This window comes from Asterias rubens, chromosome 5, assembly GCF_902459465.1.
Source record: "Asterias rubens chromosome 5, eAstRub1.3, whole genome shotgun sequence".
Classification (NCBI taxonomy): Eukaryota; Metazoa; Echinodermata; class Asteroidea; order Forcipulatida; family Asteriidae; genus Asterias; species Asterias rubens.
Genome location: NC_047066.1, coordinates 6,130,616 through 6,156,619, shown reverse-complemented (window position 1 = coordinate 6,156,619; position 26,004 = coordinate 6,130,616). Strand labels below are relative to the sequence as shown.

Genomic DNA, 26,004 nt, shown 5'->3' with positions numbered 1-26,004 from the left:
GGGAGAGAAATCCAGCAGTGACCCAGCGTGACCTCAATCTTTCTCTCAAGAAAATTTGCAGATTTTACGGAAGGCGAGCACTTCGTTTCGTGTCTAAAAAGACTTAAAGTAGGTTATTTAAACGAATTATGTGCACACAAAAATCATTGATTGTAACATTAATCTATTATTTATGCCAAAAACCCACTAAAATTTCATGTTGTGTACAATTTAGGTACGAAAAAGTATGATTTTATGTTGTGTTTTTGTAGTCGGTGAAAATGACAATTTCTTCGTGTAGAAGAAATGGTCGGATACCCTGACGTTTACCTAAGTTATAAATCAAATTTGTCGACTGCACGTGTTCCATTGAGGCAAGGCTCCATGCTAAAACTTATTGCGCGTCGTGTACAACGTGTAAAACACCATGTCCCCGGCCCCGTCGAACTCGGTCAAACTTTAAAAAAATCATGGGAAAACTTTCTGTATCCGTAATCCTGCCACCCTTTTCTCACTCATTTTCACCAAGAAAAATGAACATCTCATTTTGAGTAATTAATTGGATACTGTTTTATTTCATAATCATTTCATAATCTTGCCAAACAATTTTCACTCATTTTTATTTAAAAAAAAGAAGACAAAAAAAGGGTTTTTGTCGTAGCGTCATATCATACGTTATCGACCCTCATATGTTTTCGGTCCCCAACTTTGATTCCCGTTTACCACGAGATTGTGCAAGCTGCACCGGTGACAGAAGCTATGCAGTTTACTCACGGTCTGTATTTTCATCAGGCTTAATCATGCTGAAAATAAAGTTTCCTGTCGTTAGTTATGCTCAAACATTTATAAAATGATTGATTTTTGGTACTATCACTAGTGCATTATTATGCCAACATTCAAATGAGTCAAAGAAACATAATCCAACCTCGAAAGTTCAAAACAAAGTTACTATCTGCTAGATTGAGTTTCATTCTGCTTTAGTCACCTGGTCACTAGATGTAGGGATGTCAAAACGGGTCACGTGACACGCGTAAAAACGGCGAACTTTTTCACGTCCAGTGTCAATGTTTCATCTTCCAAAAATTATTTTAACTTTTTGTTTCCGAGCGTGATGAAGTTTTTCGTTGTGGTTGTAGTCTCACGAAATATGTCCCATTATTGTCATACTTCCCCTTAAAATGAAGCTTAGATGTTTATCTTTTCATCTTTAACCCGGGTCAGGGCGATAAACATGATCTTGAATTAATAAAACACCGAACAAATGTAGCGTTTGATTAAACGCAATGAGAGCCTGTCAGCCCGCGATACAGTTGCATACCGTTGGAAAGCCCCATTCGTGATCTAACGAATGACAGCAGTGTCAAAGTTCAAGAACGAGGCAGTTTCCGATGAAAGCGCAATCAACACGAGGGGTTGCTCAAGTTTATGCACCTATCCGGTACAGAGGTTGTGTATACAGCTAGTTGTCTGGTTTCCACCTCTTGTAAAGAGTAACGCATGCAGCACACGGCAAAGCTGTTTACGGGGTGACGTCATTGGGCCGAAACCAGACTATTGTATGCTGCGCAGTGGTTTTGCAAAATGGAGACTACAGCGCCGCGTCCCCCGTGAGAAGGCCGGTTTATAGTCGGTCGCGCGATGGTCGCGCGATGGAAGACTTACGCGCAATCCTAAGACTGAGGCCTAAAAACCATGTCTTTTTATGATCGCGCGTCAAGATTTCCGACGCCCGGCCATCGCGCGACCGACTATAACTCGGCCTTGAGTGTGCATTGTTGACGTTTCCAAGGTTAAGATCGGACGTGTGGAAAGTGTCGCAAATATTGTTTACCAAAATTGAAGAATAATAGCGGGAATTTTAAATTGTTTCTAGAGAAATTTTGGTTGTTTATAGAGTGTATTCGTATTATCTTCGAAAAACAAACTTTTGAGTTGATTTTTATACTCTTTCAGTGTCATTAGTGTTCAGTTTTCAGAATTCAGTTCTCATTTTTTTTTTCAATTTTACTAAACTTTAACTGAAACGTCCAGTAGAGTCAGTGCACAACCTAGCTTCTGTATAAAACAATTATCAGTCTGTAAGTTGGAGCAAATTAAACACAGTTCAGTTTTTCTTTGATTTTTAATTAACATTTACTTTTATTAATAAAGAACTTTAAGTTTAACACATATTTTCTACAACAACTGCCCTTATTTTGATGAAAATTCTTGAAACAACAATTACACCTAATTTGCATATTTAAAAAAAATAACAAATTTAATTAATTAACAAATTAGTTGGTGGATATTGTTTTTGCATACATATCCTAAAGGTATCTTGCTTTCCTATTCCTGGTCCAAAAATGAAGGTGGTGACATATTTACTTTTTGAGATATTCCTTTTTGAAAACGCGAGTTTATTATAGAACGGGATTCAAATAACCACCAATTATGCATAATTTGCATATTTAAGAAACAAAACAATAAATAAGATAATGTTTTTTTTGTTTTTTTGTTAAATTATCTGAAATGAATCTCACTTTCCTATTCCTGCTCCAAAAATGAAGGTAGTCAGACATTTACTTTTTGAGATATTCCCTTTTGAAAACACAAGTTTATTCATTGTTTATTTATAAAACCGGGATCAAATTACCCGCAATTAGGCATAATTTGCATATTTAAAAAACAAACAATAAATAAGATAATGGATTGTTATTGTTGTTCTTTATTTTCTTTTGAGGCACCTGACTTTTCTATTAGTGCTCCAAAAATGAACATTGTCAGACATTTACTTTTTGAGATATGTTCCTTTGAAAACATGGGTTTGTTCAATGTTTGTTTGTTTGTTTAAAAAAGCCGTGAAAGTCAATATTCCGTCGTGTGCCCGGCAAAAGGGCGTAAGGCCTTACGCCCTTTTGCCGGGAACATAAAGTAGTTCGTCCCAGTAACAAAAGGACGTAAGCAACAAAATGGCTCCTGACATGAAAAATATGTCATTTTTGTTTGTTCTTTTGCTAGAATTACCCTGAAGACATGTTTCCCAATTCCCCATGCAGAATTTAACCTTTCTAGAATGACTTTTGCATGGCAACAAATTTACCAAACTTTCCCGCTCATAATTCTTGAAACACAAATTTTAACATAAATTGCTTACGTCCTTCTGCCGGGAACTTTCCCTTACGTCCTTTTGCCGGGCACACGACGATTCACACCTTTCACTAATCCCTCGGGACTTTAGGTCATTCTTTAAAATTTGTTAATTTAAATTCCTAGCAATCAAATTGTTTTATTTCTTCTATTTTCATAAAACTTTTTGCAAGGAAGTAATATATTTAGGTTTTGTGCGACTTGAAACCTTAGTTTGTTAATTAGGACCCTGATAACATTGTTATTTGTTTTTTTATTGTTTACGTTAGTTGCTATTAGCAACGGCCTTGTTGAACTTGACCTGTAAATTAATCATAACTTTGGAATCCCTTGACCGATTTTCTTCAAACTACCACCTAACAACTCCTATCACTGTGTTCTTTCATTATAGCCACATTGCAAAGCAAAGAAAAAAACATTATAATTTCAACTGACATCCCTACTAGATGGATCACGTGAGGTGGTTGCTATTTGGGATTCTATGGTGAAAAAATTAAAATGTTTTTTTGATTTACTGCATACTGTAATAAATTCCGATAAGCATAATAAATATTAATTAAGTCTACATTAAAGAGAAAATATCATAGATTGGTTTCTCATCTCCTGAAACCAAACATTAATACTGGTCTGAAATGGGGGAAAAGGGATTGTTATGAAATGTTTGTGCTTCATCAAGGGGGGGGGGGGTGGGAAGTTTTACTTTCATGCCTTATGATATCTCTGGATTCTAATATAGTAGCCATAAATGCCTTGGGACAAAAATGTAATTAAATTTGTTCAGTAGTAATTGAATATTATTTTTGATTTATTTAGCACGTCATACTAGCTTCTGAATATTCAATAAAATACTAACCAATGAAAGGTGTGAAAACATATGACGTTGCTCCAATGTCGTGCATGCATAAGCACTGTTAATGGCGGACTGTCTCTCGCAACGTAAAACCAAAAATTTCAACACACCATGAAGTGAAATGGTTATTGAAAAAAAAAATTTAGTTTTTGATTGTGAACAGTTTTCCTGTTATCCTACTGAAAACACATGACACCAGGATACTATTAAAAAAAAGGAATAGACCCGAACAAATGCGGTGTCAAATTGAATATCTCCAATCCAACAGACCTATCCAGCTATGTCAAAATTAGTCAAATCAGGTGTTGTTTAAAATTTAGCGAATCCCTTGTGCTTCGCATGTTGACAAATATTCTTTTGAAAAGTTAGGTAGTTATTTTAATTAAGAAAGTTGTTGATCAAATATCTAATTGTAATTCTAACAACCATTACTATTTTTTAACTTAAAAAGGGCTCAAATGCTATTTTGTGTGTGTAAACTGTAAATTGTACTGATATAAAATACAGCATGGCAAGACACGAGGGCACATCCACTGTTTGTATGTATGTAGAAGAGAGCTTGTGTTCCGTGATGATCAGATAAACAACACCATCTTTCGGATGATTTGCTGTGATTATTAAATTATCCTTTCTGAGAACACATCAGCAATACTTCATCATTCAAAGGGTGTACCTAAGAATCTATCACAGGCTTTATGGTTGCTGACTTTGACCTAGTTACAATAATCGTAACCCTCCATCCTCCTAACGGTCGCAGACTGGAGGGTTATGGGACATCTGGTGTGGTGGTGCGATTTTGACCATTTGTGTACGACTAGTAACCAGATTTGCCCTACTTTTACCACTTTCAAAATTAATGACAAACGTTCCTAGAAGTTAGAACATGAATTTTATCTTCAAAGTTTATTGAACCAATTTAGAAGACTTAAAATATTATTGAGAAAGAAAAAAAACCTCAGTCAAAACAATGGTAAAAACATAGCCTTTGTAATGTGTAATTCTGATTCAGAGTAGCCCTTAAACATTAAGGCAGTATCAGACCTGTATGCTTAGTTTTGAAAGGGAATACGCACCAAGCCATTTTTTCCTTAATAAAGAGCACCCTATAAGAGGAAATTGTAAATTTGTTAACGGTGCATTTCAAGGGCACTAAGGCAATGACATTGGGGGGGGGGGGGGCATTGAGGCAATTGTCTTTGTTGCCTCCAAGGAGTATCAGGCCCGCAGTATTATTAGGGACTTAAAATTTCTGCCATCTCCAGGCCTGATACTTTACGGAAACACTGAAGGCTATTGCCTACATGCCCCCTGGTCGTTGCATTTGTGCCCTTGAAATGGTCCAGTAGAAGCTAACAATTTCCCCATAGGGTGCCAATAACCAAGGAGAAAATTCCTTGGTGCCCTTGCCCTTGTCAAAACAAAGCATACAGGCCTGGTTCTCAACAAATAAAAAGCCAAGATATTTTGTGATCAATTGAAAACATTTCTGTTGCTGTTTCAGAATGCGTTACGTGGCCGCTTATCTCTTGGCTGCCCTCGGTGGCAATGCCTCTCCATCAGCCAGTGACATCAAGAAGATTCTGGACAGTGTGGGTATTGAGGCAGATGATGCTTATCTCAACAAGGTCATCAAGGAACTCTCCGGCAAGGACATCGAAGAGGTCATCGCTGAAGGTTGGTTTAACTTCCTCTGAGTTGTATTAGTCACTCGTATTACTTTTGGGAAAAAATAATGTTAGGCCAGACTCTGGCCTGGAATTTCAATTGTTAACACGGGGCAAGGCCATTTTCATTTTTCAAAGGCGATCATTGGAAAATCTTAAAGTCGTTGGGAAAATTTTGAAAGGGCACCAAGGCCAATACCAAGGGCAACAGAGGGCATGGCCTTCGTTTCTGATCCTGCGTGTATTTCCAGGCCTGAAAAAATAATGTTAGGCCAGACTGGCAAACGCCCATCAACAAAATACATGTAGATACTCTCCTAAAAACCTTGTGTTCTGTGATGATTAGATAAACAACACCATCTTTCGGATGATTTGCCTTGATTATTAACTTATCCTTTCTGAGAACACAGGGATGTTACTGATGTAGATATTTTTCATAAAGGTTTGTTTGATTTAAGAAAGCTGCAGATTTCATGGTTATATGTTATATGGAATGACTGACAAATAACAAATGCTCAGCTCGAAGAGTTTTGCAACATTGTCATCATTGTGACCTTTCAGAAAATTACCTTTTATAATGCCCCAGATTGGAGAGTATGGCTTTTAAAACCAAAAATATGTAAGCTGGCCTAGTGCTCACAAGCTTTCACGCTCTCATGCTTTGAGCTTACAGTTTAGTTTCTTTGTAAACAGCCTATCACATCCCTGGCATTATCTTTGTGGTAATATGATAAATTTGTCTTTTTCCATTCCCAGGACAATCTAAGCTAGCCTCTGTACCCACTGGCGGGGTCGCCGCAGCAGGAGGCGGCGGTGGCGCAGCAGCCGACAAAGGAGAAGTAGCTGCAGAGAAGGAGGAGGCGAAAGTGGAAGAGGAGGAAGAATCTGATGACGATATGGGCTTCGGACTCTTTGACTAGACAGGCCCATCACTGCTACATCACGCTGCCTGCACCTGCCGTTTACCACAAATTAAATTGGTGTTCGTCTTCGTCGATCCATGTCGAGTTTTACATATGATGTTCATCAATCATATGTACACGCATTTTTTGTGTGGGAAGCGGCATGTTTTGTTTTAAGTGGATAAAAACCCTACAAACATTCAATTTAAACGTTGAAAAAAACAGTTGAAAGAAGCCCTGGTTCTGATTGGTCTCCTGTAGTGGGACGCTGGTCTGGGCTGATGGGTACTTTTTATCATGGTTGCAAGTGTGGCATTACATCAAAAGTGATACAAAAATAAAGCAAAAATCAGTGGTTGGTTTTTAAGTTAAAAAAAAAAAAAATGACTTGTGTGATTTGTTTGTCCTTGAGTTTATTTTTTTGTTTTCCCTTCTTTTGATTGTATTTTTTTGTAAGTTTCTCTTTACTGGGAAATAGCAAGCGGATGGATAGAAGTCCCGAGCCGAATTTCATAAAGCAAAACTGTTCACTAGAAATTCTGCTTAATAGCAACGTTCTTGGCTAGGGAAGAAATGACTGGGATACCAGTCGCAGAAATACTGGTGTCCTGGCTGGCGACCTATTTTTGTGAAGCATAATTTGTTGTGCTAAAAGCATGGTTTTGTGCTTGCAGGCTTTATGAAGTTGGGCACAGCAGGATTTCTCTTTGTTGATGTGAACAAGACAAATCTTAACACTCTGTGAAAGCCTGACACATCTACAGGCATGAAGTATGAGGCAATTGCCTACATGTCCCTGGTGCCTCTGAAATGATTCAGTAGAAATTTAAATTTCCCTCATGATCATATCAAGTAACCTTTTATGAGACAAAGTGCATCCCTAATACTATAGGAGACTTGAGTATCGGGTGGGTAAAAAATCCAAAACATTTTATGAGGATGACAGTACATAGTTTTTGCCGACTTTGATGCCAATGACTAAGGATTAGGAATTGTCGTGTCTGAAGGTAGAAATAATCGAGATTAAGTGAAGAGATCAAAGCTGTCCATATAGAGCAAGTTCGAGTGGGCACATTTAGTTGACCCGTGGTTGACTACTGACCAGCAATGTACTTTCGCAGTGATGCGCTCACTCGAACCACTCATTTGGAAGTCTAAACCAACCTTCCGTCTTTTCGCTATAGAATGGAACAAGCTGTTGGGACCAGTGAAGAAACCATGGGCTCGAGGTTGGTTCCAAAGGATGTCGGACACTTCGTACCTTTGCCACTTCGTACCCTGGACACTTCGTACCTTCGGGACACTTCGTACCGTACCCAAATTGGTCACTTCGTACCGTGGGCGGGGCACGAAGTGACCATCAGATAAGTCACTTCGTACCGTCAGCCGAGTCACTTCGTACCTTCAGTAAAATTATAAAAGTATATAACTGAATACCTCATGAATTGTTATTAATGTCTAAAATGTGAAAGTCCTTGTCAGTGTGAAGTTTAAAATATCATAATTTAAAATTGTAACATTCGTGCGGATCAGCCATTCGTTCCAGTCAGCCATAGAGGGCGCCGCTCCGCTGGAAGTTTTTGAGGCCCGGTGTACATTACGTCATCCGATGTTTCCGGATTATAGGAAAAGATGGAATACCAGTTTTTAAGTTAAAAGTATTTATTTTTAAAACGTGTTTTACTATGATTTTTATTACTATGATTTTTATTATGATTTATTTATTTGATATGGACATTAAAGTGAAGTTCATTAAAAATAATGATTACTGTTAAAAATATTTGTGGAATATCCTTGGGGTTGTGAAGTGTTTGGGTGTTTCTTGTAAGTGTTTTTAAGTTGTTCTTAGATATTAGAAATAATTTTTGTTTAAATAATGCACTTATGTCCTCAATCGGTGCAATAAGTCTATTGGCGACACTAGCAATGTGACCCTTCAGTTGATGCAGAAATTCAGAAACTATGCAGAAATCCTGAAGGTACGAAGTGTCTCGTCTGAAGGTACGAAGTGTCTCGTGAGAAGGTACGAAGTGTCTCACGGGAAGGTACGAAGTGTCTCAAGGGAAGGTACGAAGTGTCCAAGGTACGAAGTGTCCAAAGACACTTCGTACCTTTAAAAGGTTCGAAGTGTCCAGGGTACGAAGTGGCAAAGGTACGAAGTGTCCTGACACCGTTCCAAATGGTCGACCACAGTAGTCAACCAATGGTCGACCAGCCTGGGTTCGAGTGCAAATGGTCAACCTTTAGTTAAACATTGTGCACACTCGAACTTGCTCATAGTGTTCACCTCATGACACCCCCATGTTCTGACAACTCGGCCTATGGGTGCGTTCGTTTAGCTTCCCTGTGTCTACCCTGCGGTGCTCACTCGGGTGAGCCCCTGACAAGAGCTAAACGAACGATCACACTCGCCCTCACGTGGTGACGTCATGCACCTCAGGTCACCCCTAAAGTGACCCACTCCGCAAGCAGGGCACTGGGGGCTGAACCGGGTGAGCCCCGTCAAATCTATTCAAACGTACCGGGGCAGACCGGGGTCGACCCAGGGAAGCTAAACGAACGCACCCTATAAGCCACTTCGGAGTTCTAGCTGCGCATGTCCGTTACTGCTGACAACGAATGTTGTCTATCTCCAATAACCTTTTAACAATACCACCAGCGGGTATTGTCAAAAGGTTACGGGAGATAGACGAAATACGTTGTCAGCAGTAACAGACATGCGCCACTGACACTTCCGAAGTGGCTTATTCCGACATCCATTATGTTCCGATACCCCTATATTCCGACAACCCAAACACATGCTCCAACAGCTAAAAATAAAATAAAAATAATATTCTTTATCCCCGATGCAAAAAAGTTTGCCAATGTTCCTGATGATGCAGACTGGCATGTCCCCTTATGAGGCTGTGTCTTTGTCCGCCTCGAAGTGCGACGTTAGATAATCAGGCTGTAATTATTTTTCGTACCACACGCTGGCAACGGGGTCAACAGTGAAGGGATCCAGGAAAGTGCCCACACCTTATGCGGTATGCCATGGCCAGCGTGTGGTACGAAAAGAGAAATTGCGTTCAGGCTACTGATGTTGAAATAGAGAGAGGGCACTTGAGGGCGCCCTTTATCAAACTCACGTGGAGTTTTATTTATTGCATTGGACATCGTCAAAAATGGAAGGTCGGTGGGAAACCCTCCCGGTTTCTCTCAGTAAATCAACTCATGAGACTCTGGAAAGGATGGGATTTGACCTAATGACACCTGTACAGGTATGGTGCTGACGTGCGGAAGATTATCCATTTACTCGCGTTGACACTATAGAATTCAAATGAAAATGTTTAGGAAGAGTTGTTTTGCCTTGCTTTTTAAAATTTTATAATATTAATAATAATATTACATTAGTTTTTAGAAATTTGGGCTTGCTTGCCTTGGTCGACAACCGCTCGACATGTCGACCTGACTGAATTTAACAGTGAAGTAGTCAGGACGTGACGTACAGCCATGATTATGATGATAACTTAAACAGTAAACACAACAGTTAACAACATGTTTTTGGCATAGTCTTTACCGACTTTAGTCATAATTGAACTGCACATGGCCAGGAGAAGAAGGAGAGGGGGGGGGGGGGGGGTGGTAGGGTAAGGTTAAGATTAGGGGTAACCTTAGGGGTAACCTTAGGGGTACAGGTCAGTAACGAAGGTCAACCATAGACTTAGGATAACTTTCCGTATGGCGCCACCACTTTTTCACTCATTTTTACAAAAAGGATATCTCATTGAGGTAAATTAGATACTATTATTATTTCATATCGAATGAAAAAGTGGTGGCGCCATACAGAAACTTTTCCTAGACTTATCTTGGCCATCCGTCAAGTTGTCTCAATCAAAGTCGAGTTGTCTAGACGGTCGAGTTGTCAAAACGGTCGAGCTGTCTCAACCTTCGATTTGTCCGAACAGTAAAATTGTCATCCCGACATCCCGACATGCCCGATACAGCGCCCCATGAGTAACTGGGTCTGGCATATTTTAGGATACAACTACTACCTAGCTGAATGTCTATATCTACCTCCATGCTGTGTATAATTACTGTCATTTGTTGGTCTTGTTTCAGGCTGCTGCAATTCCACTTTTCATGAAGAACAAAGATGTAGCGGCAGAAGCAGTAAGTAACAAACAATATTTGGAGAAGTTTCCGTATGGCAACACCACTTTTTCATTCGTTAATGATCATAGTATCTAATTTACCTCAATAAGACTTCCCTTTTTTCTTTTGTAAAAATGTGTGAAAAAAAAGGTGGTGCCATAAAAAAGTTATCCCAATATTTTAATATTTATGGAGCACTTATTTGTTATTGCTACTGAGCCTCAGTTCATCTTACCCAAGTATGTTCTTTTGGCCAAAAGTCACTGGGTCGCACAAAAACTTACAGGCTGAGAACTGAAGACACCTGACAACAACTGCCGACAATTTTTTAAAATACACATGAATACAACATTTAAAAATAAATTATAAACCATTAAAAACATGTAGAAGAGTCATAATGTGTGGCTATATCACTTTCAATCTGTTGAAAAAGTTTTCACTTTAACTGAGAGGTTTTTTATGTTGTCTATGGACTGTGCTTGGATGTTACCATTATACTGCAGGGTAAAAACAATGTTTCTTTATGCAAGATGTATCATCCAACCAAATTGCACCATTTGAAAAAACAACATTGATTGAAGAAAGCCTGGTGTTCCGTGATGATCAGATAAACAACACCATCTTTCGGCTGATTTGCTGTGATTATTAAATTATCCTTTCTGAGAACACATCAGCGATTCATTATTCAAACGGGTGTGCCTTAGAATATATCACAGCCTTTGAGTTGCTGGCTGTGGCCTTGGTCTTTCTTAAAGGCAAACTGGCAAAGTGTACCTTTGGTTTTTGGAAATGTTCCGCTGTTGTTACAGGTATATAAATGTAGATGTATCATTAAAACTAACTGAGATATCGCCGGAAATCCAGGGTGACTATGTCCAGACAGAAAGATTAATCCATAAAATAGGAATACACAATACTGCAGTAACACTTCTCAGATTAAGAATTTGGGTCATAAAAACTTGTTAAACTATCAAAAGCTGTTGGAGGCTTCTTATTGCCATTAATTTTAGGAGTGATTAGGTCTGCCAATAGTATACCTTCCCATTAATAGAAGTGCATGTTTCATTGTTGGCAGGAAGAAAGAAAAAAAAATCAGTTTTTTTTCCAGTTGAATGATTGTACCGGTACTTGAAAAAAACAAAAAGCTTGAAATCTTTGATTTGTGTTTCCAGGTCACAGGAAGCGGGAAGACTTTAGCATTCATAATCCCCATCCTAGAGATATTGATGAGAAGAGAAACACCACTTAAGAAGAATGAGGTTTGTGACACTGGTCCTTTTGTTTCCTTTCCATGTTTATTCATTTAGTACATTTTGTTTTTGGTACCATTTTACAGTTAGTTTTTGAGAAACAGTCTGCTAGGACCCCCTTATTTTAGGCTCAATACTTTGTGTAGACAACAGAGGTAATTTCCCCCGTGCCCCTGGTCATTGCTTTGGTGATCCCTCATGCCTGATAGTCGACAGTATACTGGACATCATTCTTTTGAGACAAAGATGTTGAACTGAAAAAAAAGACCACCAGACCTTTCCTGTCTTAAAGGGAAGGTACACGTTTGGTAATTACTCAAAACCAATATTAACTTAAAAACTGACTTGGTAACGAGCATTGCAGAGCTGTTGATAGCATAAAACATAGTGAGAAACGTCTCCCTCTGAAGTAGCATGGTTTTGAGAAAGAGGTAATTCCTCACGAAATTAATAAAGACTTCTAGCCAGAAGTCTTTTATTCCTATCTGAAAGCACACAAATTCGTCCAACAAGGGTGATTTTTCTCTCATCATTTTCTCGCAACTTCGATGTTCAATTTAGCTCAAGTTTTCACAGGCTTGTTGATTTATGCTTTACACCAAGTGAGAAGACTGGTCTTTGACAATTACCAAACGTGTACCTTCCCTTTAAGCTTGTTATCCCTGTGAAAAACTTGAGCCCTGCAGGCAGCTTCAAATATAACATAAACGCAGGGTCTGAGCACAGACTTGTACTTTTTTCATCAAATTGTACCACTAAAGTTAAATTGTTTTATTTTTAATTGATGAAGGTGGGAGCGTTTGTTCTTACACCAACGAGGGAGTTGGCTCTTCAGATTGACGAGGTCCTGTCGGAGTTTACGTCATCGTTGCCTCAGTTCACACAGCACCTTGTTGTTGGTGGCAGCAACCTCACAAACGACATCAAGCAAATACAAGAAAAAGGGTAAGGGTGATTGTACTCACTTAAATATTTAAACTGAACAACATTGAAAAGGTGTAGACCTGGACGCTGGAACAGATATTCCTCAATTTTCTGATTTCTGCAGGAACAAAAAACACGGATTAGAAACTTCTGACTCTTTTAATTCAGACTTGTTCGACTAACTGGTCAAAAATAATGAAATATAAATTATGCTCTTTTGTAGCACTGGGGACTCTGTTTCTGAAAGCTCGTTGATTAACATTGGGTTTATACAAAGCTGGGAAAATATCATCACTTTAACTTGCCTTTAAAGAGTGTGGTGTGGCAGATTTGCCTAGCACATCGAACTTGAGCTTTAGTGCAACAAACTTGAGTTCTGGTTTATTGAGCTTTAGTTTATCAAGTTCTTGTACATCTGAGTTGTTGGAGTGTGGGTTTGAATTTGAAGTTTAAAGCTACATGTGGGCAGAGTGTAAAATGACAATCTTAATCACGCCTTTTGATATGTGTGGCTTTTTGTAAAAACATTGACGAATTAAATAATCCATGAAGAAACATGTAATACTGAGGTTTGTAATGTTCCATCCCTTCCCCCTATTTGATAACAGAGCCAACATTATTGTTGCGACCCCAGGACGACTTGAAGATTTATTCACACGTAAGGAGTTTGGTCTGAACCTGCCCTCGATGGTCCGATCCTTGGAGGTTCTTGTACTGGATGAAGCAGACAGGTTACTAGACATGGGCTTCAAAACAAGGTAAGATTTTCCTAGAAGGTAATAAGAGTGAGTCTTTGATTTGTATGTTACCACTCAGTGTGTCTTGTAAGAGTGCTAGCGATGAAGCGCACTGGACTTTAGCTCTGGTGTTTCTGATCGGCAGAGTTTGGGTTCAAGTCTCAGGTCGTGGCACCTTGTGTTCTTGAGCAAGACATTTTTCCCACCAGAGTCCAATATCATAGACCTGCTCAAGCAGAAATAATGGCTTGACACAGTTCTGCTAAAAGCAGAAAGGAGTAGGATACCAGTCACAAATTGTACATGGAAGTTTGGCTGGTAACCTTATCTTGGAAAGCATAGTCTTGTTTTGCATGGCAGCGTTTTCTCTTTGAAATTGGGCCCTGTTTTGATTTTGAATTTGCAAATTGACGCTCCATTTGATTTTGTTGACCTGCAGCATCAACATGATCCTGAGCTACCTGCCGAAGCAGAGACGAACAGGTCTTTTCTCGGCAACGCAGACAGACGAGGTGGAGGCGCTGATCCGCGCTGGTCTGAGAAATCCCGTCCGCATCACGGTCAAGGAGAAGAAGATTGCCTCCATGGTGAGTTTATTTATTTATGTATTTATTTATTTATTGCAAAATCTGAATTATATAAAGCAGCTCTTTAAAATTGAAATTGGGCTATGGTTGTAGTGTGACTTTTGATGCTGTGGCACTCCAAACAAAGATATTTACGACAGAGGGAGACTACCAACATGGTTCAAATCCTGCTCCGGTCAATTTGTCTTTGTTCGACCCAAAATCATTTAAACACTTACCCACTCAGTTTCCCTAGTGGTCTTTATTTTGATACTTATATATTGCCTAGGAAACTTTGGATCAGTCGAGTTGGTCTATAAAAAGTGTTTGTAGCCGTTTGTTATAAGATGCATATGGGTAGAAAGATGCTGTAAAAGTAGAATACAATGATCCACACAAACATGCCTTGAAATTGCACGTTTTTCCTTTTACCTCATCGACCAGCACGGTCGGCCATTTGTGGGAGTAAAATTTTTGACTCCCATAAATGGCCGACCGTGTTAGTTCACACAGTAACAGGAGAACCACGCAATTTCGAGGCAAATTTGTGTGGATCATTGTATTCTACTTTCAAAACATCTTTCTAACCATATGCATTTTATAACAGATGGTTACAAATGCTTGTCAAAGACCAACTCGACCGATCCAAGGCAACGTGGTCATTTAAGGTTGATGAGATAACAAACAAAAATGATAGAAAAATAATGATTTTTTTATGTGAATCTTTTCAGGCTGCACAGAGGACTCCAACAACTCTAAAAAACTACTATTTGGTAAGTTTTGTATACAATCTTTTGTTTAGTTTTTTGTTTTGTTATGAAGATATTGAATTCCTCTCGTAACTTGTTTTTTTGTTCTGTTTGTTTTAGGTTTGTGAAAGTGATGAAAAATTCAACTTGTTGATAGCTTTCCTTCGCAAACACAAGGTAAATATTGAATTATTTTCATCTCCTGAGAAAATCAAATTTTATAAAACAAAGTTAAGCAATTAGATGAGCATGAATGAATAAGGGTAAATGACATCAATCAAGTCTCTGCCATTTACATCATAATCGGCATTAACTATCGTTTCTTCCATCATCTTTCTCAGCAATAGATCTTTATCACGATGTGGTCATCTTGATTTTACTCCATTCCAACTCATTGTAACCACACTGAGGCTGGACGAAATAATAGTCTGGTGCCATGCACAATGAATGTTAGCATTCATTACTATTATTGGAAACAGGGAACATGACCAAGATGGTGACAGCGTGATGAAGGTCTATACCATGTCATCAGGACTTGCACTTAATCTGGACCCTGCTAGGGTTAACAATATTTTTCATCCGTTTAAAGACGCTGGACACTATTGGTAATTGTCAAAGACCAGTCTTTCACTTGGTGTATCTCAACATATATATGTATACAGGATGAGAAGCACATGTTGTTCTTCAGTACCTGTCACTGTGTGGATTACTTCACTAAGGCCCTAGTTGAGATCTTAAAGAAGACCACGATCCTCTCACTTCTAGTTGTTATTATTGTTACTCCTACAGGATGAGAAGCACATGTTGTTCTTCAGTACCTGTCACTGTGTGGATTACTTCACTAAGGCCCTAGTTGAGATCTTAAAGAAGACCACGATCCTCTCACTTCTAGTTGTTATTATTATTACTCCTACAGGATGAGAAGCACATGTTGTTCTTCAGTACCTGTCACTGTGTGGATTATTTCACTAAGGCCCTAGTTGAGATCTTAAAGAAGACCACGATCCTCTCACTCCATGGTAAGATGAAGAGACGACGAAACGCCATCTTCTCAGAATTCAGAAGACTCAACAGGTAAGTTGGATTTATACCGGACCCATGGTAAAGAAAAACAATTAAATTTTTTATTTTTTTATTTATTTAATATTTGACCCTTTCATTATTCTTGTTGTTAAATGATACAGAGGCTGCAGCATTTTTTAATATTATGTGTACAGTTACTTTTATTCCTGTAAGAGACAAAGACAGGTCTTCTTTGGAATTCAGTATGAACAATCTATTTTCTAAGAAGAGGTTGCCTCCCTTGAATGACTGGATAGTTTATACCTGTAGGTTCTGGTCTTATTATTATAATATGTAATAATTAAAGGCAGGGGACACTCTTGGTAAATAATACTCGCAACAATTATTAGCATAAAACCTCACTTGGTAATGAGTAATGGGGAGAGGTTGATGGTATAAAACTTTGTGAGAAACGGCTCCCTCTGAAGTAACGTAGTTTTCGAGAAAGAAGTAATTTTCCACGACTTTGATTTGTAGACCTCAGAATTAGAATTTGATGTCTCGAAATTCAAGCATCTGAAAACACATAACTTCGTGTGACGAGGGTGTTTTGTTCTTTTATTTTTATCTCGCAACTTTGACCACCAATTGAGCTTAAAGTTTGTTATTTTATGCATGTGTTGAGACACACCAATTGATACACCAATAGTGTCCAGTGTCTTTAAATAAACTGAAATTAGCAGGGGGGGGGTCACTTTCTATGACCATCGCATATTATACACATAATGAATGTTTATGAGTGCAATGGTGCAAATATGTTCATGAGTTGAAAGATGGAATGTTCTATTCAACGAGGCGGAGCCGAGTTGAATGGAACAGTCCAGCTTTCAACGAATGAACATATTCGCACCATTGCACGAATGAAAAACATTCATTATTTGTTTTATATAACATCCAAGTAGATCTTTGTCATTTTGATTGAAAGATACAACTTTCAAAACAAACAAAGCGTAGGCCTCCAATTTTTAATTGTAGAAGACGAATGCTAGTAATTTTACTAATATGCCTTGCTGCGTTACCGAAGACAACGCGCACGCAGTGATGTTTTTACTCAGCTTTTTCGTTCCATCCGAAAAGTACCATTGCACGCTGGCAGCGTGCAATGGTACTTTTCGGATGGAACGAAAACGCACGGTGAGTGACTCAGCGTGCAATGGTACTTTTATTTGCTATCACGTGACGGACAATCCTCCAATCAAATGGCAAGGATCTGCTTGGGTGTTATATAAAAAGGATTATTTTATTGGTAAGTTGAGGACACTTCTCCCGTTTCAAATAGTCAAAGTTTCAAAGACCTCTTTTTACACTTTCGCCCTTAATCAAACCCTGTTTTTTCTTAACCTGTTGTAGCGGTGTGCTGGTCTGTACAGACGTCATGGCCAGGGGGGTGGACATCCCAGAAGTAAACTGGGTACTGCAATATGACCCGCCCAGTAGTGCAAGGTAAGAGACCCACCCTGAATGTACCGTATAGCCATTCTGTATACTCATTCTGGAAGGCTGACTGAACAACACCATCAACATGGAGCAAGTTCGAGTGTGCATCATGGTACTAACTAAAGATTGACTATTTTTAATCGAATCAATACTGATTGACCATTGGTTGACTACTGTAATCGACCATTTGGACCCAGCCTTATGAGCATGGTTTCTTCACTGGTCCCTATAGCCTGTTCCATGCTATTTGGTTTTAAGTGCAAAAGTGAAACAGTGACACGACAGCAAAAATGTGGAAAGATTGAGTGTTCCCGATGGTTTGTTGACTAGACTTCAATACAAGTCAGTCGAATGAGTACATCACTGCGCATGTAAGTTCCTGATCAGTGGTCAATCACAGGTCGACTTAAAGGAACACGTTTCCTTCGATCGGTCGAGTTGGTCTGTGAAAAGCGTTTGTAACCGTTTTTTATAAAATGCATGTGGGTAGAAAGTAGAACACAATGATCCACACAAACATGCCTCGAAATTGCGTGGTTTTCCTTTTAGCTCGTCGACTAACACGGTCGGCCATTTATGGGAGTCAAATTTTTGACTCCCATAAAGGAAAACCACGCAATTTCGAGGCAAACTTGTGTGGATCATTGTATTCTACTTTTAAATCATCTTTCCACCCATATGCATTTTAATAAAAAAGGGTTTCAAACGCTTTTTATAGACCAACTCGTCCGATCCAAGGCAACGTGTTCCTTTCATGTTCACACTTAAACTTGCTCATGGTTTACATTTTTGTATGATGAAGCACTTCGTCTGTTCCTTAATATTACAATGTATTTCATTTCAGTGCCTTTGTACATCGTTGTGGCAGGACGGCTAGAATAGGTAACACCGGTAATGCGTTGGTGTTCCTGCTTCCTTCTGAAGATACATACGTAGACTTCATTAAGATCAACCAGAAGGTGAGGATAAGAAAATAAAGGCCTCTACTCCAACTGTCAGTCATTTCATTTCATTTAATTTATTCTGGGTTGTGAAGCCAAGGACTATCAGAAAAGCAAACTTAATAAATGTATTAAAACTCAATAGACCGATCCATTAGGCTTTGCACACAGTGCACGTGTGAGCAAAAACACGTGAGCCTCTTCAATGCCATTCGGCAAAACTCTGCTGTTGGACTTTCGGTGGCGCAATGGGTTGTGATTGGTCGATACGCAATGGGTTGTGATTGGTCGATACGCAATGGGGCAGAGCCTAATGGATCGGTCTATTATTGAGAAGGCAAAGAAGGAAGTTTCAGTTTTCAGTGTGGGAGGGAAAACCCCAGAGAAACCCCAATCCACATAGTGCCCCAGCGGGATTCAACTCATGATCCTACAGGTTGAAGGCGAGGAAAGATACCACTACGCCAACCTGAGTGTCCAATTTTAACATTGATTGATCGACCATTGAGAAGAACCTTTTTCAGAGAGGAGGAAATTGGCAATGACTGTTGTTTTATCTGAGGTTATCATGTAAAGTGCTTTAATTTATGTAAATTTGTTATATTTGGTTTCTGGTATTTTTTTTTTAATTGTATTGATTTTATGATCAATATTGCTGTAACAGAGTATAAAACTGAGCTACGTAGATTGTGGCTGGTGGCTGTGTCCGAAGGGGCGGCTTCAGCTACGGCTATGGCTAGATTTCCTCCTCATCTTGTTATCCAACACCTTTAGGAACAGTCGTAGCCGTAGCCGCCAATTCAGGTACAACCTTTATTTATGTGATAATATTGTTTTGTTTCGTTTCCAGACGCCACTACAGAGATATAACACAGAAGATGAATTAGAAATCACAGACATTCTTCCGAAGCTGAGGAAAATCGCACAGAAAGACAGGTAAAGACTTGTACATGTAGATATTACAAACTCATAATGTGCCTCTGCGTGATACACTGTGTTAAAACTTGTGTGAAAACTGGTGTGAAAACTTGTGTGAAAACTTGTGTGAAAACTTGTGTGAAAACTTGTTAACTTATCCGCTAGGCCACGAAACTCCACAAACTGGTGATGGAAACTAAACTTTGAAAGATCTCAGTGTTTGAATACACCCGAGACTTCCGCATTATATTGTACAGTGTCTGTTTATGCTACCTTGGTCCTATGAATTAACATTAATATTGTCTTGATTCTCCAGGGCATTGTTTGAGGGTGGAACCAGAGCATTTGTGTCATTCGTTCAAGCGTACTCCAAGCATGAGTGCAGCCTAATCTTCAGAATCAAAGGTCTGTACCAACTTCCTGCCCATTACTTGTATATATGCAATAAAGCAAGCTGTCTGAGTTTGATTCACTGAATTGTTTATAGGGAATATAACATCTGTTTGAGTGTGTTTTAAATTTCATATACTGTTAAGCAGTATTTTTTGCCTAGCAAATTTCTTTGCTGAGCAGTTTCTGCAATTGCAACAACATTAACTTTATGGAATTTTGTCTGGTAACCAGTGTCTGTTAAGCAAGATTTGTCTGTGCTTAGCAAGTTTTTATGTATACAGGCCTTTGAAAATTGGGCTCAGCCTTGCTATGGGATTTCCCACAGAACACACGCACATGCTGTTGGCACCATTCCAACAGTGTACACCTTGTTTGGATTATGTATTTTCAAGGCAACAACTGGTGGTTATTTTTTGACCTTTTTCATTTTGTGAATATTTCAGTTTGCTCTTGGGGATTCTACATTTGACTTTGTACTGCTGCTCTTGCTGATACCATTATTTGATTTATACTGTTCTGAGTGTATGCATTCTGTGTGCTGCAGGTTTTCCTGCTATATTCCCATAATTATTTGTGAAGGATTTAATTGTTTTTATAATGAATGCTGTATTTTAAATGTTGTGATTTTCCTTGTTTCCTCATCTTTTTGTATGAATGCCTTTATCATTATTTCTAATGATGTATTTATTATTATTTTTGTCAAAAGACATGGTTTTCCATGTGTTAAGATCTTGTTATGAATACTTTTATTTTATTATCAATGTTTTATTATTATGTTTGTCTTTAACATGGTTGACCATGGTCTGTCAACTTTATGTGTTTATGCCTTTTATTATGATGTATTATTATTTGTGTCAAGTGATAAGTCTCCCATGCTTTTGTATACATCTTTTCATACAAATGCCTTTTTATTATAAATGATGTATGATTATTTTTGTCACGAGGCATAGCTTTCCATGTTTTATCTTTTTTTATTATAAAAATGTTTTTATTCAATATCAATGTTTACAATTATTTTTGTCTAAAGCATGGTGTCCCATATTTTGTTATCTTTTTGTATAATTGCCTTTTTATTATAAATACAGCAGTATGATTATTTTTGTTAAGAGGCATAGTTTATCAAGTTTCTAAAGTGACCCCTTAGCCATTTAGAGATATGGTATAAACGATACTATGACACTTTTATTAGGTTTAGGTAAATTTGTGCACTCCTAAAGTGTCCACCATATCAGTTAAAGACCAATGCTAATGTTTTATTCCTCGTTCTTTCATGTTTCTAGACCTAGACTTTTCAAGACTAGCCAAGGGTTTTGCGCTCTTACGTATGCCAAGGATGCCTGAGCTTAGAGGCAAGAACTTCCCTGACTTTGAGACAATAGTAGTAGACTACAGCACCATTCCTTACAGGTAAACCTACAGGGCTCAGTTTCATCACGGAGGAAGCTTCCTCCATGGTTTCACACAAATAGCTAAGCACAACTAAATTATGCTTACCAAAAAAAATAACATTTGACACGTACGACTTGTGACTGGTATCCTGCTAACTTATGCATAGTAGAAACTTTTTAAAGCAATTTTTGCCAATTTCCCCTCTCACTAAATAGATAGTGTATAGTCACGAACATTTCTTCATGTGTATGGTATTGATTTATAGATAAACTTTGCTAGCCTGCAATAATGATACTATGATACAACGCTGTGAATATATTCACACAGTGCCAAGTTGACCCTTCTACTCTCTGACCATTATCTGACTCAAGTATATGCAATAACTGTTTTGTTTCAGGGAAAAGGCCAGAGAAAAGCAAAGACAAACCAACCTGAAACGATCAGACGAGAACTCACAGAGCAAGAAAAAACATCACAAGGTATGAATGTTTATAGCAACGCAATGTTTCCACCAGGCAAAGTTTCAATTCCTACGTATGAATACTTGAACAATTACAAATGTTGTATGGTATTGTATTTAGTATTGGTTCTGCCTTGTAGTCTAATATATTGACATCTTTTTTGTGTAAAGAATTTCATACTGTTATTTCTTTTGTAGAAAAAAGTTTTGCCGTGGTCAAAGCAGTCTGAGCAAAAAGAAAAACGACAAGATCGGAAACAACGTAAAGAAAATGCCAAAAGGAAAAAACGACAGGTAGAAAAAATACTCGAAAAATTGTGATTATCAAAATATTTGTAATATTTTTAGTGTTTTTCTTGATAACTAATATTGTCTTATTAAAACTAGTGTTTTTAACTCTTTGATTACCGCATTTGCAAAAGATTTTAAAAAGAATAAGAGCAATTGCGTTGGCATTGTGGTTTCTCTCCTTGCCTTCCACTACTAGGACCCCAGTTCGAATCCCGCTGTGGAGTGGGTTATCAGTCCCCGCCTGGGCCCAATTTCATAAATCAGATAATACTGCTGAGCAACAAATTAGTTGGGCACCAAATGCAACAATGTAAACCTTATGGAAATTTGCTAAAAATCAGTTTCTGTTCAGCAAGATCTGTCTGTGCTTAACAAGTTTTTGTGCTTACGTGCTTTATGAAATTGGGCCAATGTGTGAGTTATTCTCTCACATCTGAAATTAAAACTTCCATCATATTTTTATATTTCGTAATGTTTTTCTGTAATTTTAATTTAGTATATATATTTTCCTATGCTCTGTAATATTAAACGCAATTCAGCCTCTGGCTGTGAAGTTTGAGTTTTTTTTATTTAATAAATCAATAATAATAATTGGGGTTCTAAGCTATTATAGTCCTTAACCATTTTTTCCAGTGCCAACTTTCGTTTGCATTTTGAACCTAAAGTACCCAGCTTTCCTTTGTTGCTTTTTTTAATTGTGTATACATTTATTCAGCAAATCGTTCTTGCTGATTTGTTTCCTTGGTACATCCTAAAGTCTACAGTATTTATGCACTCTTATGATAACATGTACACTATAGGTCATATACATGAACGTTTGATGACACTTTTGAGTATTTAAAAAAGATTGTACATGTACGATAATATTGCACTTTCAGAAGACAGAAAATAGATCAAACATATAATGGTAATGAAAGAGTTCGCTTTTCTCAAAATCCTTGCCTTCACAACCATGATTAATTAATAAATAAACTAAAATGATTTGAGATATTTTTTTTGAATTGATTTTTGATAGATCAAATTAATACACATTGTTCATTTTTTATTTCACAGCTGGAAGAGGAAGATTTGGATGAGTTGATTCAAGACGCAAGACTTGTAAAGAAACTACGAACTGGAAAGGTTGGTCAATCTTTAATCGATTCATTTAGGGTCTTACAATCTTTTCAGCAATTCAACAATCCTACAGAGAATACTTTAGGGTGTCAAGGCCGAGCCGTTTAGAACCCAAGTTCTGATAGTTAAAGGCACTGGACACTATTGGTAATTACTCACAATAATTGTTAGCATAACAACTTACTTTGTGACGAGCATTGGAGAGCTGGTGGTAGGATAAAACATTGTGAGAAACAGCTTCCTCTGAAGTAGCGTAGTTTTTGAGAAAGAGGTAATTTCTCACTCAAATTTTTAAAGACTTCTGGCCTGAAGCCTTTTTATTATGCATCTGAAAGCAGACAAAGTTTAGCAACAAGGGTGTTTCTTTCCCATTATTCTCTTGCAATGACCGATTTTCACAGGTTTGTTTCTTGATGCATATAGTGGGATACACCAAGTGGGTGTTTGACAATTACCAATAGTGTCCACTGCTTTCAGTCATGACACTCGTGTCCTTGAGCCAAAAAAGAAATTACAAAAAATTAGTGTTCAATATTTTCCTTACATTAAAACATAAATTAAGTGTTTATTCACATTCAAGCATCACATCACACATTGATTTGTCAGTTTGGTTTGTATCTCCACAGATAACAGATGCAGAGTTTGACAAACAAATGGGTTTAGAAGATGACAGGCCAGTGGTGGAGGAGATGAAGCAATTGGCGAAATGATACACAAGAAGAAGCTACTGGGGCTGTGGAATATTTCCAGCTGTTTCCACCCACCCTCAAATGTTGTCGGTTGGACACAGAATTATATTTATCTTTTAAGACAGTTTAAAGAAATATCAAAGAAAAATCTGCATGTAATGACTGGGTTCTTTTAAGCACCGTTAACTGAGGTCACAAAGTGCTGTGGGTAGCGTTTAAGTCTAGGCAAGGGCCAATGATTAGCGAGTGGTTGTTTATAGTGATGTACGTATAGGGCTTGTTTGTGCACAGAAGTTTTAGAGAAAATGACTCTAGTCATGTCATGTCAATGCGATCGACGACTTTTGCTATAACTGGTCCACTCTGTACTGTGCTATAGAAACAGCTATGATAACCAGTGATGCGACCATGCTCGGAAAGCTGGTTCCAAATTGTCGACTACCGTAGTCAAACCATCGACAACTAGGCAGAGTTTGAGTAAACTTAGTCGAAATAAGGTCAAAATAGTCAGGCATGAACTTGGCCAATGTATGAGAGTTATACAGAGCTGTTTTGGTTTGTGAAACTCATGGCGTCTGGGACACAGTTGGCTAGTGTCTAAAGCGCTCGCCTATCACCGCTGCAGCCCTGGTTCGATTTCCTGCTTAGGGTTTTTATATTTGAGAAGAATTGTGGTTGGATGTGCATTTATATTCCTGTGGCTTGAACCTGATCTTGCTGTGTGCTTCGCAATTCAGCTTTTGAGGAAACATTTCTGAAGTTGGGTGCTTGATTTGAAATGATTATTATTGTTTAAGATTTGTGGTAAAGGCACAGAAAGAAAGATGGAAGAAGAAGAAAGAAGGTGAAGAAATTAAATAAACCATCTTTTTGTACAAGGAGGTGTATTTGTCGGTAGAGTGGGTGTTAAGTTTGGGCAGCTAAACAATCTACTTTTGCGAACCTGTGTAAATGCAGAAAAAAATATATATATGAAAAGTGTACCTGTACTTTTGTAAAATTTCAATTGAATAAACAAAGGTAAATAAATGATGTAAAATGGTGAAACTGTTTGAATTTTTTTTTCCACTAGAAACATGTATATTATTATTGACAAGCTAGTGTGTTACAAGGCAGAAAGTGTCTTGAGGTAAATGCGTCATACCATGGTCATACCATCAAATCGCAAAACAAACTATGTGTTTTGAGGCATTGCTTGGTGAGGTATCAATTATTTGGTTTGCGTGAACACCATGTGTGTATCTACTTGCCAGGTAGATTTTGTTCGATAGAGAACTGTCTTGCTATATACTGCCTGTACATGTATTCTACTACCGCAGAGTAAATTTTTCCGGGAGAAGTTTCAGTTCTGAAAAGAACTGTCCTGCTTTTAACCACTTCATGGGCGGAAAATCGGCTGGGACTACTACTTCAGCTTTTTAATAATAGGATCGGTTTTAACTGCACTACCGAAAAGTCAGTTCTTAAATGGTCTCAACGTTTCGACTAGCTTGCTCTAGTCATCGTCATGAGACTGAAAACAATCGTACTTGGCACAATGAAAACCTCGTCGGTGGTCTTCAAATAAATTAGGAGCGCAATATGTCATTTGAAATTAGGTCAAATTCCCTAAATCAAATAGACACAAATAACACCACCCCACGAAACGTGACACGAGGATCGTAGCTCAGCAAATCAGCCCTCCAAAAGTTTCTCAGTCCAATTATTTTACAAAGTTCACATAACTTGCGGGAACATTATCTTTGAAGAATTGATAATGGTTTTATCTGTTGACTTTACGATAAAGCCTGGTGGTTCACGCTTACTGCAGCTATATTTGGTCATAGCGACCAGCCCCAAATTGGAAACCCGCCCAGCCGCAGATTATTTTGGGCTGCAGATTATTTTGGGCATTCTTCAGAGTTATTTCGGGTACCTTGTAGTGTCTCTGACTTGTCTCTGTGTCACTTTTGGTATTGACACAGTTTTAAATTTAGATCTGCTACCAAAGTCCATACGCGTGTGTGGGCCAGATTTCGTTGTAAACCATCGCCCTGTACGTGCGTGTGGAAACTAGGAATGGGTCGCGAAGCTGGATCACGCGTTTGTGACAGTGGCTGAGCAAAAACCACGCCCTAATGCCACACCCCAAAGGCCACCCCTAATGTCACAATCCTTGTTTGTATGAGCAGAAATGCAACAATGTTATGTTTAGCAATAGTTTAGTGCTTAAAGGGATCGCTCTGTCTGTGTGGAATGTATGACTATGGGTCGTAGGCTGGATCACTCGCGTTTGTGACAATGGCTGGATAAAAACCACACCCAAAGGCACGCCCCTATTATCAAAAACATCACTGTTTGAGCAGAAATGCCACAATGCGTAACAATAGGCATAAAAATAAAAACTTGCTCGGTAAGAAGCAATGGAGAGCCGTTGATAGTATAACT

The 26,004-nt window shown here is 38.3% G+C and overlaps 2 protein-coding genes across 2 annotated transcripts; both read left to right on the top strand.

The window, feature by feature from the left end:
• On the top strand, positions 1 to 6,895 carry LOC117290282 (60S acidic ribosomal protein P2-like). Its single transcript, XM_033771592.1, has 3 exons — positions 1 to 108; positions 5,457 to 5,629; positions 6,376 to 6,895. The coding sequence occupies exons 2-3, from the start codon at positions 5,458 to 5,460 to the stop codon at positions 6,537 to 6,539; spliced, it is 336 nt and encodes a 111-aa protein (XP_033627483.1). The 5' UTR covers positions 1 to 108; position 5,457; the 3' UTR covers positions 6,540 to 6,895.
• Positions 6,896 to 9,661: 2,766 nt separating this feature from the next.
• Positions 9,662 to 24,605, top strand: LOC117290281 (ATP-dependent RNA helicase DDX55-like). The gene is made up of 18 exons (XM_033771590.1): positions 9,662 to 9,781; positions 10,623 to 10,673; positions 11,828 to 11,914; positions 12,696 to 12,850; positions 13,438 to 13,587; positions 14,006 to 14,153; positions 14,864 to 14,905; positions 15,002 to 15,058; positions 15,798 to 15,955; positions 17,294 to 17,386; positions 18,225 to 18,339; positions 19,172 to 19,257; positions 19,556 to 19,644; positions 20,913 to 21,039; positions 21,419 to 21,500; positions 21,680 to 21,775; positions 22,826 to 22,894; positions 23,515 to 24,605. Exons 1-18 carry the CDS (start codon positions 9,686 to 9,688, stop codon positions 23,596 to 23,598), a joined length of 1,785 nt encoding a protein of 594 aa, XP_033627481.1. The 5' UTR covers positions 9,662 to 9,685; the 3' UTR covers positions 23,599 to 24,605.
• Positions 24,606 to 26,004: the final 1,399 nt, after the last annotated feature.